General features: G+C 39.1%; 2 protein-coding genes across 3 annotated transcripts; both read right to left on the bottom strand.

Moving 5' to 3' along the window:
- Window positions 1-694: 694 nt before the first annotated feature.
- On the bottom strand, window positions 695-9,700 carry LOC128475079 (omega-hydroxyceramide transacylase-like). Of its 2 annotated transcripts, none has more exons than XM_053457550.1 (5): window positions 9,320-9,700; window positions 5,232-5,464; window positions 4,034-4,099; window positions 1,814-2,023; window positions 695-1,030 (listed from the first exon to the last, which is right to left on the bottom strand). In XM_053457550.1, the coding sequence occupies exons 1-5, from the start codon at window positions 9,516-9,518 to the stop codon at window positions 878-880; spliced, it is 861 nt and encodes a 286-aa protein (XP_053313525.1). In that variant the 5' UTR covers window positions 9,519-9,700; the 3' UTR covers window positions 695-877. The 2 variants fall into 2 exon arrangements, with proteins under 2 accessions (XP_053313525.1, XP_053313526.1); XM_053457551.1 differs by having other exon boundaries at window positions 5,232-5,461.
- Window positions 9,701-13,163: 3,463 nt separating this feature from the next.
- LOC128475081 (60S acidic ribosomal protein P2-like) lies at window positions 13,164-16,503 on the bottom strand. The gene is made up of 5 exons (XM_053457553.1): window positions 16,365-16,503; window positions 14,909-15,032; window positions 14,043-14,091; window positions 13,647-13,736; window positions 13,164-13,279 (listed from the first exon to the last, which is right to left on the bottom strand). Exons 2-5 carry the CDS (start codon window positions 15,029-15,031, stop codon window positions 13,203-13,205), a joined length of 339 nt encoding a protein of 112 aa, XP_053313528.1. The 5' UTR covers window position 15,032; window positions 16,365-16,503; the 3' UTR covers window positions 13,164-13,202.
- Between the last annotated feature and the right edge of the window lie 263 nt (window positions 16,504-16,766).

Raw genomic sequence — 16,766 nt, 5'->3', positions numbered from 1 at the left:
TCACTATTTGATATTGCAATATCATTGGGAAATACCATAATGCAACACAGTCATCGGACCAGTCAAGTGCCAGGCCACTGGGAAATATGCTGATTCACGACTGGCACTAAATACATAGCCTGACGCTGGATTCTACTTTAATGAGTACTTTTGTAATAAGAAAACACAAAAGCGGAATTATAAACATACCTTTAACCTTTTGAGCGCTAGGGGTTTGGACACATTTTCAACATTGGAAGCTGAGCCAATTTTTATTTTTCTTACAAACCTCTTGCATTTTACCTAAGGAAACCTATTTTAGTTCACAATAAGTTAAGCTATTGATAAATACCTGATTTAAGGTTACATATGTGCATCACATGAATAGCGGTAAAAACACAAACCCCAACACAAAATATTGATTTACCCCATTATCTCATACAGAAAACATTGTTTTGCTTCCTTTTTTAGTTTGTTTATTTAAAATACTCTTTTCTGTTAGGGCATATTGAAAGCTAAGTTGTAACTACTTTTTGTTTGTACAATTATGTTGCTGGGGGTTTCTTTTTCTTTGTATAGCCTCTACATTGGATGTTGTATATTGGTATTGTGGTAAATTGGGCAAAAGTGGGAGGTGTGTGTTTTTATATAGAGAAGAAATTGTAAAAAGGTTTTGTACCGTGTTTGCCGTTGAGAAGAAGAATCACGTCCAACCTTGTCATTAAAGTTTATGGCATGATATACATAAATTTTACATAAAGTTTACATATTACAATACCATATAAAAGTTCTGACATATATATTATAAATTAATTTACATTTAAACATCTTTTCATGATAAAAACAAAACAAAAGCAATTGACTTTAATTTTACATATTCAGTTCCAGAAAAGATATATTAATGTAAGATGTCCACGCAGTGTCTTTTCAGAATCCTGCATCTAACCGTAGTTTTCAGGGTTTTCTTGAATGGAGATTTAAACATCTTGTCAGTCTGGTTAAGATAACAAGTGGCATCTTTATAACCTTGGCAGTAATACTGGGTAAGTATCTGTGGATAGAATAAGAACTGTTAAAGCAGACGTTAAATGATAACACATTTCTACTCCTGTGTCATTATCCTGTTCCTTCATCTGTTAATGAAATTCCCTAGAATTTAATGACCAATCCTATTCAAATAGTGAGAACACATGTTAAAATGGTTTACTGGTAAAGACACACTAAGGAACTTTTGTCTCATGCTCAACTCATACCTTCCTACTGTTCCATTTTCAACAGGACAGTCCCAGTTTTGGAGTACTTTCGCAGCTTCTGCTCATGGTTTCTTAAATAAATGTTGCATCGCATTGGCTTCACATTACGTTAAGAAAGCTCAACCCAGTGAGCATCTGCTCCTTATTTAAATTCCGCGAGAATTAATTTCGGCTTTTCATACTGGTGTCATTTACGTTGACAAGACTTGTGTGGGCACAATCCCTTTTGCAGATGCTATGTAGCATAAAATGCAGGTCTACTGGTAGGCCATTGAGCGAATACACTCAGCACAACTGTCTACAAGGATGATCACTTACTATTAAGAGACTGGGCAGCTGTCTTGACAATTAATGTATCTAATCATATATGGCAATTCCATTTCAAATGATAGGAAGTTAAGTATATTTTTCACCAATTAAAAACCTTCAATTTTAAACTACAAACTCCACTACTATTCTCTATGAAATAATTATTCTATCACATAAACACTGATATTTTATTGCAGCCAATGGCATATTTTATTGCAGGCAATGGCATATCAATGGCATTATTTTTCTGCCATTTTAGATACAGAACATACCGTTGTTTGTGGTGGAAATAAGGCATGAATCAGTCTGCCAAAGTTCTCCAATGAGAGCTGAAAACTGGCATGCGAAATCTGAATGCAAAAGTGAGAGACTGGACAGTCCCGGGGACATATATCAATCTCCCCCGTGAAAGGAGACACTGTAAGGATGGATTTAAGGCTGAAAAAAGGATGGAAGTTGCTACATCCACCATCAATATATCTCTGTGGAAAGAAATGGCACACTTTAAAATCAAGAAACAGACAAGTTATTTAAATGCATACAATTATTCACAATATATATTACTATTGAAGGGTTGATTGTCTCTATGACACAATCACAATATTTTAGGGGTTAATATTTCCTCCATAACCACTCCTGTGAGGCTCTCACAGTATGTATATATAACAAAGTTTGGTTCATCTAGCCTGCCTGTTTTTCCTGATATAAAGATTCAAGCCCTTAGCGCTTTCATAGAAATGCTCGTAGTACTACATCTGAGAAATTCCAACTGTTGGTGCTGGAGGGACTCTGTTTGCCAATTCTTGTCACTGACGGACTGCTTGAAGCAGCCATTCAGTGTCAGGAAAGCACTCCACCTGCCAGCCACCAATAAGGGCAGTGACGTAAATTACAGGGATTGCAACTGGGAGTGAGGCCTGTCTCCCTTGGGGGCCCAGGCAACAACTGTAACCACTTGTTCCGGTTCATAATTGTCCGGTCAGAAGGGCCCTTTCGTACAAATCCAAATTCACAAGTCTAATGTTTAAGTGTATGTTAATATGTATGTGAAAGCGTATGTATGAGCATGAATGTGTAAGTATTTGTGTGCTAGCATAAATGTTTGTGAGGTGCTACACCAGTCATAATACCGCTAGTTTTGCGCCCCATAACAGCTTAATTTTTTTGTTCTTTTTACTGTATGTCATGATTAATGTTTCTTTGTATGTTGCACATTTGAGTGTTTCTGGGGTACTGTTTCAATTATTGATTGTACACAAATGCTATCTCTGTAGCTGCTGATGTTTTGTGCCACATTGTAATTTGCCTTGTCTGTTCTTAATTAAACTCAATCAAGTAAATGTCTATGGGTGTATAAAAAGCTAAGAAGCCAAATCTTTCTAGTGTGTATGCGTGTGTGTAATCGCCGCCAAAACAGCCCTGAACCATCGAGGCATGGACTTCACTAGACCTCTGAAGGTGTGCTGTGGTATCTGGCACCAAGACGTTAGCAGCAGATCCTTTAAGTCCTGTAATTTGTGAGGCGGGGCCTCCATGGATGCATCTTGGTGCAAAAAACAAAAATAAACACAAAAAGGGATTCATCACACCAGGCCACCTTTTTTCCATTACTCTGTGGTCCAGTTCTTATGCTCATTTGCCCATTGTAGGTGCTTTCGGCAGTTGACAGGAGTGGACAACCTGACTGGTCTGCAGCTACGTAGCCCCATACACAAGAAACTGCGATGCACTGTGTGCATTAACTTTTTTTAGCAATTTGAGCTACAGTAGCTTCTCTTTTGGATTTGACTACACGGGCCAGCCTTCACCGCCCAACCCTCATCAATGAGCCTTGGCGCCCATGACCCTGTCAACTGGTTCAGCTCTTTTCCTTCCTTGGACCACTGCAGACCGGGAACAGCTTGCAAGAGTTATGGTCAGTGGTCATAGTGTTATCGCTGATCTGTGTATATGTATTGTTGCCCCAAGACAAACTTACATAACATCTAAGATTGCGACTCTTTAGTTTTAGGTCATGACCTAATATAAAATTACCTTCCTTGATCTTGCAGCTCCATGGGCCAGTCAGGCTGACATATGATGCCCACTGCCCGCAAAAGTAGCAGGTACATGGGACAGCAGGACAGTGCCTGAAAATCGTGACTGTGCCACAAAAAAAATCATGATTGTTCAGAGTTATGCCGTTGGGTCATATGCTCACTGAATTTATAAGCAGTCTGTCATTTTTAGAAATGTCAACCTTCTCTCTGCATCTGAGAAAAGGGAGCAAGGTCATTTATCCAAGCAACAGAGTTAAATGCTATTATATTATTTTCTGTGCCACAGTCTTATTCTCTTGTCCACTTATCCATCACCCTCTCAGTAAAGTATAAATCACTTATGGGGTCATGAGTTGCGTATAAAAGTAACCTTTATTTGCCAAAGTGTGGTACATATAAGTAGATGAAAAATGTGGTTACAAAATATACACTTAGATAAAATGCATTACTCACCACACCTCGAAATGATGGAGGAACCAAACCACAGTAGTAAGGAACAAAGCAGCTGCATAGTAAAACCTATGGCACAAACAAACAAAAAAAAAAAAAGAAGGAAATAGAGATTATATTATTAAATTAGAACTTCTTATTCAACACAGACCATCACACCACATGCCACCCCAAGAACTTATTTAACACAGCTACTCGGTTGTCTTGTGTAGGGGAGCTTTGCCTTGTTGTAAGTCTAGATCAATCTAGTATGTAAATATTTCTGCTGTGAGGTTACTAAACGGAAGATGTTTGATATTTTTTCGGAGCGGGAATCTGTAAGCTAGTGTGATGTAAACTATTAAATATTTGCAAATTCTCTGCTCAGTTTGAACATATACTGCATGTTGAAAACATTTAGGGTCTCTCCTTAACAAGTAGAACATCGGTTATATGTGGACACTTGCTCAATGCGTCCATAGATGCTCCAGTTGCTAGCCATGGGCTGTGGGTATACATAAAACATTTTGTATTCTTCATATAATACCATTGTTCTAAGCATTTGTGGACCTAAGGCTTGATTGTATTATTCCCCATGTATAAGTTATTTTTGTAATGACTTGGTTTTTGATGTGAGAGGTGGATTTTTTCTTTGACCTCTCCTTCAAACATAAAATTGGCTGCAGATATGAATCATTTGACCCATCTAGTTTGCCCATTTTGTCAATTGTAAAGATTAAAACCTTATTGTAGGGCCCTGCAAATTTTGGTGGAATAGAATCTAAAATCAAACCTGCCTTCAGAAAATTCCCTTACAATATTAGAAAAATAATAATAGGTATGCAAGCAAGCGGGTCTCGGCCTGGGTATGCAAGCAAGTGTGTCTCTGCCTAGGTATGCATGTTATTGTGTGTTTGGCTATGTATGTATGTCTGCCTGAAACAAAGAATTTGACCGTGAATAAAACCAATTTGGCCTACCTAGTTTACCCCTGTTTTACTGCTGTAAAGGACTTTAGGCAGAATAAAAGTTATTTCATCTATTGAATAATATGGGTCTCACCCTAAAAGTAAAAGGCAGATCTTTGCTCACTTGTCTACCAACTGGGCTTCATTTGAATATAGCTCATCGTCATATTATTTTCATACTAAAATGCAAAATAAAGCACATTTTGTAATAACTTTTACTTTAAAAGATAACAGTTTGTCTGAGAAATTTTTACCTGCACAACCTCCTCTTTGGAGTTGAAGTCGGAGATAATAATGTTTTTCAAATCTGATAACCGGGTAACAGCAATATGAAGTCTACCAGTAGCCAGCTGGTGTGCATTGTCAGGCACAAGTTGCTGCAAACTTCTGAGTAAATTTTTGAGTGGATTAAATTTTGGGTAGAATGGACCAAGTATAGTCTTTCTGGCTTCTGCTGCAGTTTCCAACATTACTTTGGCTACATCTTCTGAAAAAAAAAAAAAAAAAAAAAAAATTATAACAGAGGATAAAACATAACTTATAAGACTTAACTTCCTCACTCATGGCTTTACTAACACCTCTCCCCTCAGTCTCTTCATTGGCTGCCTATGTGCTTCAGGATTCCTTTGAAAAACCTGACTCTTACTTTCAAAGCCCTTCACAGCGGTTCCCCTACCACTGACCCTCCTTGCCGAGGTAATGGCTACCAAAAATGCCGTCTTGAGAGATAAAAACTTGAGAGACACATCTTCCAAAGGTTCGAATGGTTCGGAGCAGAGTGCTTGAAGGACCAATATCAAATCCCAGGAAGGAAAATGTGAACGTCTGGGTGGCCCGTTGAATGGTGACTGCCAAAGAAACGCCTGACGAGAACTTGTGAAGCCAATTCAGACAGGAGAAAATGACTCAGGGCTGAAACCTGAAAAAGTCCAGAATGGAACTTGTTGAGGGAGAAGAAAAATCCAAACCTTTTGTACCAAACTCGAAGATAAATATTAGACGTAGATCTTCGTACTGTGCTCAGGAGGATCTCTGTCATAGAATTGGAAATGCCTCTGCCCCGGAGGATCATCCTTGCAGCAGCCAGGCCGTCAATCTGAATCGTAGAAGAACATCCCTGGAAAGGTTCTTGTTTCCCAGAAGACGGGAGGATATTGGCAGTTCCCACACTGAAATCGCCATACTGAGCAGCTCCGAAAACCAACTTCGATTCGGCCTTTGTCTACCCGAATCTTGAGGAGGATCCGAGGAATCATGGCCACTGGAGGAAACACATAATCTATCCTGAAAGACCAAACCACTGACATTCGTCTAGCAGGGGAGGATTGTCCTGCCTGTAAAGGGAGGCGAAAACTGGCAATTTGCTGTTTTGTCTGGTCGCCATAAGGTCTATATCCGGCAGGCCAAATCTTTGAACTAGGAGAGAAAAGATGCTCTTGTCCAGGGACCAGTTTGCTTGGGAGCAACGAGATCTGCTGAGATCGTCTGCCAGACCGTTGTCCACCCCTCTGATGTCGCTGCTAAATCTTCTAGATTCCTTTGGGCCCAGCGCATGAGATCGTCTGACAGGTCCTGGGGCCTTGGAATTCGGGTGCCACCCTGCCTGTTTATATATGAGACTGTGGTGGCATTGTCGGACTGAATTCTCACAGCTTTCCCCCGTAATCTTGGACCGAATGTCTTGAGCGCCAGAAACACAGCTTTCAGTTCCCGAAAGTTTGATGATTGGGCCTGATCGATTAAGGACCAGCTGCCCTGGCTGCAGAGGCCGTGTAAATGATCTCCCCAGCCTACCTTGGAGGCATCCGTGGTGAGAGTGACCCAATGACGTGGTAGAAAAGATCACCCTTGGGCGAGGTGCCCCTTCACTTTCCACCAATTCAGCCAGAGTAAAACGTGCTTGGACACCGTGAAGGTGACGTCCAGATCCTCCGGTCTCCTGGACCACTGTTGCAGGATGTCCCATTGAAGAGGTCTCAACTGTGCCTTGGACCAGCTTACTGCCGGAATACAAGCTGTAAGACTGCCCAGGATACTCATAGCCATCCTGAAGGGAAGGGTTGGATTTTGTTGTAAAAAAGAAACCTGTTTCCTTACTTTTTTGATCTTTGACCGTGGGAGATATAGTCTCGATGAGACGGAATCCACTACGAGCCCCAGAAACTGGATCTTCGTGGTTGGAATAAGGTTGGATTTTTTGTGATTTGTGATCCAGCCGTGATCCCCCAAGCATCGGGTCATAAAGCTGAGATGTGCCAGGAGCTCCTGAGAAGAACTTGCTTTCAGAAGCCAATCGTCCAGATAAGGGACGACTGTGACTCCCTCTTTCCGCAAAGCTGCTGCAATAGGGGTTAGAAGTTTTGTGAAGATCCGAGGAGCTGACGACAGGCCAAAAGGGAGAGAAGTGAACTGAAAATGACGAACTCTTGTCCCGACTCTTATGGCAAACCTGAGATACTTCCTGGAGGCTGTGGTGATTGGCACATGGAGATAAGCATCTTTTAGGTCTAATGTAACCATAAAGTCCCCTTGTCTTAACAGGTGGGTAACCGTGAGAATGGATTCCATTCTGAAGTGACGGTAAGGAATGCAGGCATTGACTCTCTTTAGATCCAAAATTGGACAGAAGGACCCATCCGGTTTCGAGACCAGGAAGAGACGGGAATAGACTCCCTGAAACTCCTGATTCTTTGGAACAGGCTCTATGACACCTTTTTTGAGAAGGGTAAGGCTTTCGGCAAACAGTGCTGAGTTCTTCACCTGAGAGGGGTAAAACGAAATTTATCCTGGCATAAGAGCGTGGCGTCTAAACAGCTCCGTAACGTCCGCCGATGCGGACGGTAAGCCTCGCTCTGCTCACCACCCGGGGAGAAATCGGAGGGATCCCCCGGACACAACCCGTGTGTCCCACCAATGAAAAAAAGAAAGGTCCGTCCCTGACAAGGGACAAGGAAGAACTGGAGGTATTGGGGCTGCCGGGGCTCTTATGGGGAGGAGTAGGAGGGGTTAGGAGGTATCTTAACCGCTTCAATTCTAGGTCCTTGTCCCTAGGAAGAGCAACACCCTGTGTCTGTGGAGGTGCAGGTGATTGCCGAATCTGGATGTACATACCAACATTATCTGAATTTTGTAACAGCTTATGCAAGTATGAGGAAAATGGGTAAAATTTACAAGACTTAATCAGTTGGTTGGAACAACACCAGAGACATGGAATGATTTTGAAATGTTGTGGGAACAGGACATAATTCCTTAACCTGCTTAAAAGATCTAGAGTCTACTCTGAATTCAAAGAAAGGATTTAAAACAACAAAAATATGCTTGTGCTTTGTTTTAATGTTGATAAGTTTGCTTGATATTTTTTAAAATACACAATATCGAATACAATGCCTGTGTCATAGAATAGGATTTAAGAATGTTGCATGTTTGTACTTTGGAACTTCAAAATGAATGCTTTCTTTTGTTTTTCTTGAATGTTGAAAAAAAAAATAAAGAAATAGAAAGAAAAAAAAAGAATAGGAATTACCAGTAATTATAAATACTTCTGTTGCAAGTGCAGCTACCTTGGATTTGGTTAATTATGTATTTTTTGTCCAAGCCCAACACATTTATATGTATGATATGTCAGACTTTTTAGCATTGCTGTCAAATTTGGGTCATTTTTGACCAAAACTAATCTATGCATGCAACTTTTTACCACGGTTTACCACCATTTTCACATCTTCCACACCTTTATAAATAATACCCAGTTTTAAATTGTAGCCCTTCCATTCATATTCTCGGAGAAAAAAAAAAATATTAATGATTAACTAAAGCAAATGTTCTGCAGGCATAAGCATCCAAAATGACAAGTAAAACGAATAATAATGTATATATTTTTCCACAGTATTTCTTTTTTTTTTTTTTTGCGCACAGTAAAGTGTGAAAGTTTCATGTAATCCCAAATACGCAAGACTTTAGCTCATTCAAAAAAATCTAAAATACTTTGAGTGTACAGCACTGGCGCAATGTATAAAACCAAAACTCCTACCTGTATCCAGGTAAATCCCATGGGAACAATTGCCCCTCTAGCACCCTTTCCTATTTTATGAAATTCCGTGCTAATAACGTTAAGACAAGTGCTCTAAAATAACACATAACACTATACATGGCGTTATAAGTATTGCGCACAGAAAAATCCCAATTTAAAGTGTAAAAATGTTGCAATTGTGATTTTTTTTTGTGTTCATATTTCTTTCAAGATTCTTCATATATAACAATGAGGAAAAAGCAAGTATTGGGGATTCATGCGTTATGTTACAGACATACATGATACACATTGAATTGTTAGCTCTGTTTTGCTTACCCAAGTTAGTCTGGAAGACTACGGCCGCAGCCACCAGAGACCCGGCGGAGGCTCCATAAACCCTCGGTGCTGACTGTAGGATTTCAGGTGCCAGTTCCCGCAGGGCTTTCACTGCTCCTAATTGATACAAGGAAAGGAAACCGCTGCCTGAAAAGGATAAGGACAGAGGGCTATTTTCGGAGCCCTTCTCCTGTGCCATTGCCTTAAAAATTTATTCTGGATTATCCGTGTTGCAGAAATAAAACTCTCCAGAATCTAGATCATGTTTCAACAGCAATCCCTTGAAAGGATCATGCAGAGAATGTAAAAGAAATAATAAAAAAAATAAAAAAGTTCTCCTGCATGCGTCCGTGCTAGTTTTCTGTTTCTGTAACTGGCTTTGTTTGAGAGTTCATCCTAGACTTACTCCGTAGTAGTAAATAACTATTTAAATACCAGACATAGTTTTGCAGGTTACACAACATGAAAGATTGAAAGCCACGCAGTGCTTGTCGTGAATAACTTAACACACTGTGTTACTATGGTTAACGAGCTGACTTGCACATTAAAGGGGTAAAAGCCCAGTATAATCCTAAAATCATCTTGTTCCCGGAACAACTGAAAGGGTTACTCTCCCAGTTAAAGGAGGCGGTTTGCATTAAGGGAAAAAAAAAGTCAGGAAAAAGTGTTCTGGATTTTCATTTTGGGAAGTAGATGCCCTGAGGGTTTGAACCATGAATGGGACTTGAGTTCTTTTTTTTTTCTTCAATAACTTGATTTGTGTTGGTACATTTATATGCTTACTAGATTTCAACAAATGTGTATAGTTGGTGATTTTTTTTTGCCCTTCACTAAGGTTCAATAGACTTTATATGGCTGCTATGTATCAATGTGTATTATTGTGGGATCTAAATAAAAGTATAACTTTTATATTTATTTGTATTAACAGTTTTGATCCATTTATGTCCATTTGATATTTATCAATGTATGCCTCCATGTATTGTATTTTAAATGCATTCATGTTGCTTTTACCATGCCACAGTACACTAGGACTTCAGCATTTTTTGTGTATTTTTAATTTTTATATATGTTTGGTAACTGTGTTGCTTGTATTTGTTTGTGCACGTGTTACTTTGTTGGGGAGCATCAACTCACCGCACTACTATTGATTAGTTTGTGTTTTACTTAAGTGTATGTAAATGGTGTAATTCGAATACCTATGCCTGAAACATGTCAGACTACCGCACGCTGATAAATATGATGTACTGCGGCTGAATTCGTATAACAAGACAGAAAAAAACGATTCTAATTTTTATACTAAGTACACTGTGTAAGCTTTCATTTAATGTGAATTATCACTTATAATCAAGTGGAGGTGGGCACTGTTTTATTTTTTAGCAAAACGAAAAACTGTCATATCTGAGTAGAAACCAAAATGAAATTCAGCAGTGAAAACCATCTGCCAATTTTGTAGACTTTACTTTTATGACTTTGCTGGCTTTTGGCTAAGTTTAAAGGAGTGCCTGAAAGAGGGAAGAAAGCTGATTCTCCACGAAATCAGGTGTCATATGTCTGTGGAACATAAAGTTGGCCATGGTCCAAGTGCCAAAAAGTAAGGCCAGAATGGAAACTGGGTCCCCAATCCCAGGGGTACATTAACAATGGGGCAATTGCCCCAGGGCCTCTGGTGTCAAGGGCATGCAGTTTGGTCATACCTATCCTATGCCCACTTATCTACAACTCCGACACACATTAAAAGCTGGCTAGCGTTAGCCCTGTACAAGGCCCCAGTGCTGATGGGTGCCAGGGTGGCCTGGATTTTACAAGCTACTTAAGACGCTGAGCAACTGCAGCTCAAAACTATTTATTTGGTTACCATGACATACGTCTTTCCTAAAGGTGCTTATTTGCTAGCGCAAGAAAGGGAAAGTGCCCCCAGAAACTGTCTGTTATATAACTTATCACTTCGCCCTGCACTTACCCCTCCCATGATAAATCCAATGCACTCACTCAAAAAAAATGTTCAGAAAAAGTAAAAAAATGGTGGTCACATTGCATTGTAGGGTAAAAATGTAGTCTTGCTCTTGTCTTTACAAATGTTTGTATAATGCTGTTTGCTTTTGCCTTGTAGGATGGGAATAACCAATGCTTTTAAGATGAGGTGGCAACCAGCCTATGGGCAGCCCCGATTGCTGTTTGCTGCCCTACGACAGCTCTGTCACATGGGGCTGCACCTACCCAGATGCACACTGACTGATCGCAGATTTATAGATACTGTTGCAGGACACCCAATAAGGGACTCCATGGAAGCAACAAATTCAATCCCCGGCAACATCCGCCCCAAATACCCAAGCTATTGCCAGGACAATTCCTTAATGTTTTTTATGAATAGATACTGGCTTCTTATGCCTTTTATAAACTGTCACACGGTTTTGGTCAAATGACTACCATGGGACATCCATAGATGTCACGGATTTTAATAAGATGCTGGAAACCATGTACGCTTTAATTGAGACTTGGAATCCATTAAATCAACACACACTAAGCCTGTTAATGTTGAGCATGTTGATATATATTAGACTCTAAAGTGGCAGCAACTACAAAGGGGAAAAAAAATGTTTTAATAGGCTAGTCACGATCCATAAAAATACATTTTAAATGATCTCAGTTATGTATCATGCGCGACTCCGGGGATAGTTCAAATCACCTGAAGGACATACAATTCCTTCCACAAAACAAATGAAAACATGCTAACATCAATTCAGAATGGTAGTCAATGAATACTCAGTGATTCCAAAAATATATGTACATTTGCATGGTCCTAAAATTCTAGAGCCCTTGTGTTGAAACAATTTTTGTATCTCTAAATTATCTTTTCAGTTTAGTAATCAAGGCTGTATTGATTCATCTACTATACCTATGAAAGCACCCAACCACAAAGATCTTCTGCAATAAAATTCAGAATGCAGAATGCAATGAATCAACTCACTATGTCTCTATGAACTGAGTAAATCCTACAGCTAGTCAACCTGAACATATGACATGGTGGAATAATTCCTAAGCATAAGACCTCCGAGTTAGCCACAGTGCATGTATGGTTAAAAAAAACCTGGTTTCCGACGTAAGGAGTTTAAATCCGTATCAGTCTTTAGTCAGGTCCTCTACTGAGGAAAGCTTTAGGTCTATACAATGCTGTTTAAATTCCCTTGCTGTATTAGCCTCCACATCTGCTTGGGGACTGTCCCATTTATCTACCACCTTCTGAGTAAAGTAGAACTTACACATATTACATCAGCTTCTGATCCTCTAGTTTTAGACCATGACCCCTTTATTACTTTATTATACATTACTCCTCCTTTCAAATAAGCTTTCCCCTGTACTTTAAATCATTTGTATCCCCCATCTATTTTCTGTCTTCCAAGCTATAGACTATTTAACCTTTCCTGATAAATGGCCCGCAAGACAAAAATCTAGGTGAGGTATTTCCCTATGCAACCCAGGATTCTGCTTGCTTTTAGAGATGCTTTAGTGCATTATCTGTTTACCTTTAAGTCATCAGAAATTACTCCCTCAATGCTATATTCTGCCGTGGGATTTTTACATTTATCAATATTAAAGCTGCCGCACTTCTAACTTAAACACTTGAGTTGTTCCACCCAGAATGTCTACCCTGTTGCAGACCTATTATCCAAACCCAAAGACCGCAATTTATTTATTCATTCAAGTCTTCTATGATAGCTCCTCCACATACCAGAACCATTTCTCCTGTTTTGTCACACCTCATTCTCTGTACCTCATAGTTCTCTTAATTTACATGAGTCCTGTACCAGTCAAATCAAACAATTTTTAAGAAACCAAACATGTCTTCATGAACTTTGATTTTTTATTTTAGGAAAATAGGCATTTAATCAAAGAGTCCAAATCCCATGTCGTCATCAGACTCTTCAGATTCATCCTTCTTTTCTTCTTCTTTCTTGTCAGCTGAAAACAAATCCCAAAACATTAAGAGCACAATTCCATAATCACAAATTAAAAGAAAAATTGTAATAGAAGCAACTCAATTATTCATAAAAAGCATTAAGTGCATCTCATTACACGCAAAAGGTAATAACTGTTGGTACTTATCACCGTCTGGATACACTAAACATTTTAATTTCGCTTCACCTAAAGTCCCACACTTTGTAGTGTACAGAATTCCATCTATGCATGTGTTAGATAATATGGTTACAAGCATGGCATAGAATGCAGTATGAACGTTAAACGGAGAGAATAAAATTTGCACAGTGGTAAACCATGCGGAAAATCTTTAGATATATGTTAAAATGTGAAACTTTATATAAAGACGTACCAGCTGGAGCAGCTCCTCCGGCAGCTGGAGCAGATGCAGGAGCTGCAGCCACAGCACCCCCAGATGGCACTGATGAAAGTTTGGAGAGGCCTGGAAAATAGAATATCAAATCCAGTTAAAAAAATGCAAACATTCAATACTTGTATACAACAAAAATACAAATGTTATTTCAGCATGCGAAAATTATAGACTACTGTGTACCTAAGACTAAGGTTACATTCTGTAACAGTTTTAGCCTCGACACATATAGTTGCTATGGCTATTATAGTTAAAAAGGTATTGCAGTATGTAGCATGCAGCCCACAATAAAATACATCAAAATAACTGATTAAATGGGCCACTTTCATCTTAATCTTTATTATACACTTTACGAATGGGTAAACAAACAAGTATTACCAGAATTTACAACATCATCAAGGTCTTTTCCACCAAGTTCACTGATCACCTGCACGAGGGAGGGGAAGAAAATGACAAAAATCTGAATTATAATCTGGTTTTTATAAAATAATACATTTTCTTCTATTGGTTACTATGGTTGCAATATTTTTATTATGTATTAAAGGAAAACACAATAATAAAAAAAAATCTCACTGCAGATCTGTGTGCTTTAATAATTCTTTGCATTAAAACATTGTTGCTGCTGCTTTGCATAAACAAACCAGTGGACCTGGATATTATTATTATCTTTTATTTATATAGCACCAACAATCTACGCAGTGCTTAACACGGTACATATATTCAAGGGGTACGACAAGACGAGAATTCCTGTTTCACAGGGTTTAGAACAAGCTACCAGCTCGGATCGCTCAATCTTAATGAAACAGCCGCACCAAATTTTGCTTTGACACCTTGTCAGCTTTCTCTGCAGTGTTCTTGCAGGTAGGTGCCATAAGTTTTATTGACAGACAATTATACAGGGTTCAACAGTGAATGCTGCCTGCCAGGCAATAGCCATCTACATAGTAAATTAATGGTGCTTCACAGTGAAATATTACTTGTTTCACTGGAAGAATATCGATAAGGTAAACAATGTCCGCTTCACAGGTGTGTGGGATAAAAGAAATGGACATTACTGTTCAACAGTGAAATGCACACAGTGATATTGCACAAAGCAATAGTAAGGTTCAATGCACCCAAATTATCAACTGCATTATGACCTCCACAGTAGTTAGCTTTAGTCAAATATTCTCAGAAGTTTTGTCACCAACTTTGTCATTTATGATCAAACAGACTTTACGCAGTTTATTTAGCCGAAGGCTCACCTTGTTAACACGTTCTTCTTCTGCCTCAATTCCAACACTGGAAAGAATTTTTTTCAAATCCTTGGCTGAGGGGCTGCTGTTACCACCAAGGGTGGCAAGCAGGTAAGCGGCCACGTAACGCATTCTAAAGGATCAGCATAAAAGAAAAATTTGTATTAATAGTACAATGATGGCAACAAAATTGATTAATAATAGTGTGTAAGTTACAGCCACCAGCACTGCTGAATAAAGTGTCCCCACCAACTTGTCATTTACAGATACCGATAAACTGGGCTAACTGGCAGCAGAAACTTGTTTTTAATGTAAAACAAAACTCTAATGCGCAGATATCAAGGGGTTATAGGAATCTGTAGTCCATATGTTCTGCATGTCTGCAATGTGACTTTGGAAACACAGAACACATGCATTCTATCAGTTATTTGCTGTGATCTTAGTTTCAGAAAGTTGTACCTAATTTTCTATAAAGTAATATTGGTATAATATATATATATATATATTTTTTTTTTTTTTTGTTTGCAATAAGAACACATTGCTTATCAATAACAGCCAGGTCAATTTAGACCGTTTTAGGTACATTCACAGCAGCTCGCGGGTTGGAAATAAGGTAACCTAATTTGCAAACATAAGTTTAGGTGAACGTAATGGAAACTTATTACAAAGACAAAACCTTTTGACAGCTATGTGACCTGACATCTTACACTGTGAAAGGTGTCAAACCTCCAAGGACTCTGTACGACTAACATGTTCTGTACAAGAAAGCTGGGTGAAAAAAAATGTATTGTTTGCCCTTGTCTGTAAATCTTAGCTTTGTTATACCATTGTAATGTATGTACTGTAAGGAGCGCTGCTTAAACTGCTGGTACATAGACATTATCCATCATCACTGGTATAAAGGTTATGGCAGTCACAACCTAATGCTTTCTTGCACCAGATCCAGTTGAAACAACCCAGGAGGGTGATTATTATACAGGATTCTATCTTAGTTAAATCATTAATTCAATCCCTATATGTACTGTCATAGTTTCAGTAGTTTATAGAAGCCTGTACATTGAAACTAAAATTCAGATTCATATAGATTGTCAGTATATATGAATCGCATTATAATAGTCAATGCAGTCGTGGACCCTAGGTTTTTTTTTTTTATATATATAATTAACCATAACGATAGATGAATGAGACTGATTAACTAACCTGGGATTTTAGCTACAATAGCCTCAAACTCGCCCATATGCTATTGTGCTACAAATAATTACGCGTTACCCTACCAAGCAGATGCAGAACGGTTCACGTGAGCGCCATATGCGCCTCCACAAACCTCTCTGTGGAAAGTATAAACTAACACAAAATATGTAATTTTGGGGAATATTTCTTCCTCTGTCGCATCTTATGATCACTCGCCCCTATATTACTGACAATTATTCTCGTCAAAATACGGCTATATCGGCATTACACTCACTTTTAAGTCTCTAACAGACGCGAAACGATGTGCACGCTCCTGTAGTCCGGAACCGAGAGAGAAAGAAGGGAGGGACGGGGCTTCCAAGAGAAAGGCGCAGGGGCTTCCCGGGTTAAAGGTCATAGAATCTAGACTGGCAATTACTGTACAAAACATTTAGTATACAAATCATTGAGTTTAATTTCTATATTTTACGTAGGTAAGGGTAAAAACTGTTGTGTTTTGCTGAGACAAATTACACATTTTTGAGCATGTTACGGCACTTGCACATGCGCAGAACAAAGGCTCTCGTTCAGCGTACTCCTCCGGCTTCCAAGCGCATGCGCAGACATCTCACGTCTTATGCGTTCGAAGCGGTGTCGAATATGAACCTTGCGAATAAGAGCTTGGATAGCGCGCCCC

This window comes from Spea bombifrons, chromosome 2 (assembly GCF_027358695.1).
Source record: "Spea bombifrons isolate aSpeBom1 chromosome 2, aSpeBom1.2.pri, whole genome shotgun sequence".
Lineage (NCBI taxonomy): Eukaryota > Metazoa > Chordata > Amphibia > Anura > Pelobatidae > Spea > Spea bombifrons.
Note: the sequence above shows the minus strand (reverse complement) of the source record. Positions and strands in the feature narration are given on the sequence as shown.

What these genes read in the sequence shown, in the direction of transcription:
- LOC128475081 (XM_053457553.1), bottom strand. Translation starts at nt 15,031, where the DNA reads ATGCGTTACGTGGCCGCTTACCTGCTTGCCACCCTTGGTGGTAACAGC. An exon ending in TGATGATGTTGTAAATTCTG is followed by an intron (nt 13,737 to 14,042) that starts GTAATACTTGTT and finishes TCTATTTTCCAG; the next exon opens with GCCTCTCCAAACTTTCATCA. An exon ending in CGGAGGAGCTGCTCCAGCTG is followed by an intron (nt 13,280 to 13,646) that starts GTACGTCTTTAT and finishes ATTTGTTTTCAG; the next exon opens with CTGACAAGAAAGAAGAAGAA.
- LOC128475079 (XM_053457550.1), bottom strand. Translation starts at nt 9,518, where the DNA reads ATGGCACAGGAGAAGGGCTCCGAAAATAGCCCTCTGTCCTTATCCTTT. An exon ending in AGTCTTCCAGACTAACTTGG is followed by an intron (nt 5,465 to 9,319) that starts GTAAGCAAAACA and finishes TTTTTTTTTCAG; the next exon opens with AAGATGTAGCCAAAGTAATG. An exon ending in CTCCATCATTTCGAGGTGTG is followed by an intron (nt 2,024 to 4,033) that starts GTGAGTAATGCA and finishes TTCTTTCCACAG; the next exon opens with AGATATATTGATGGTGGATG.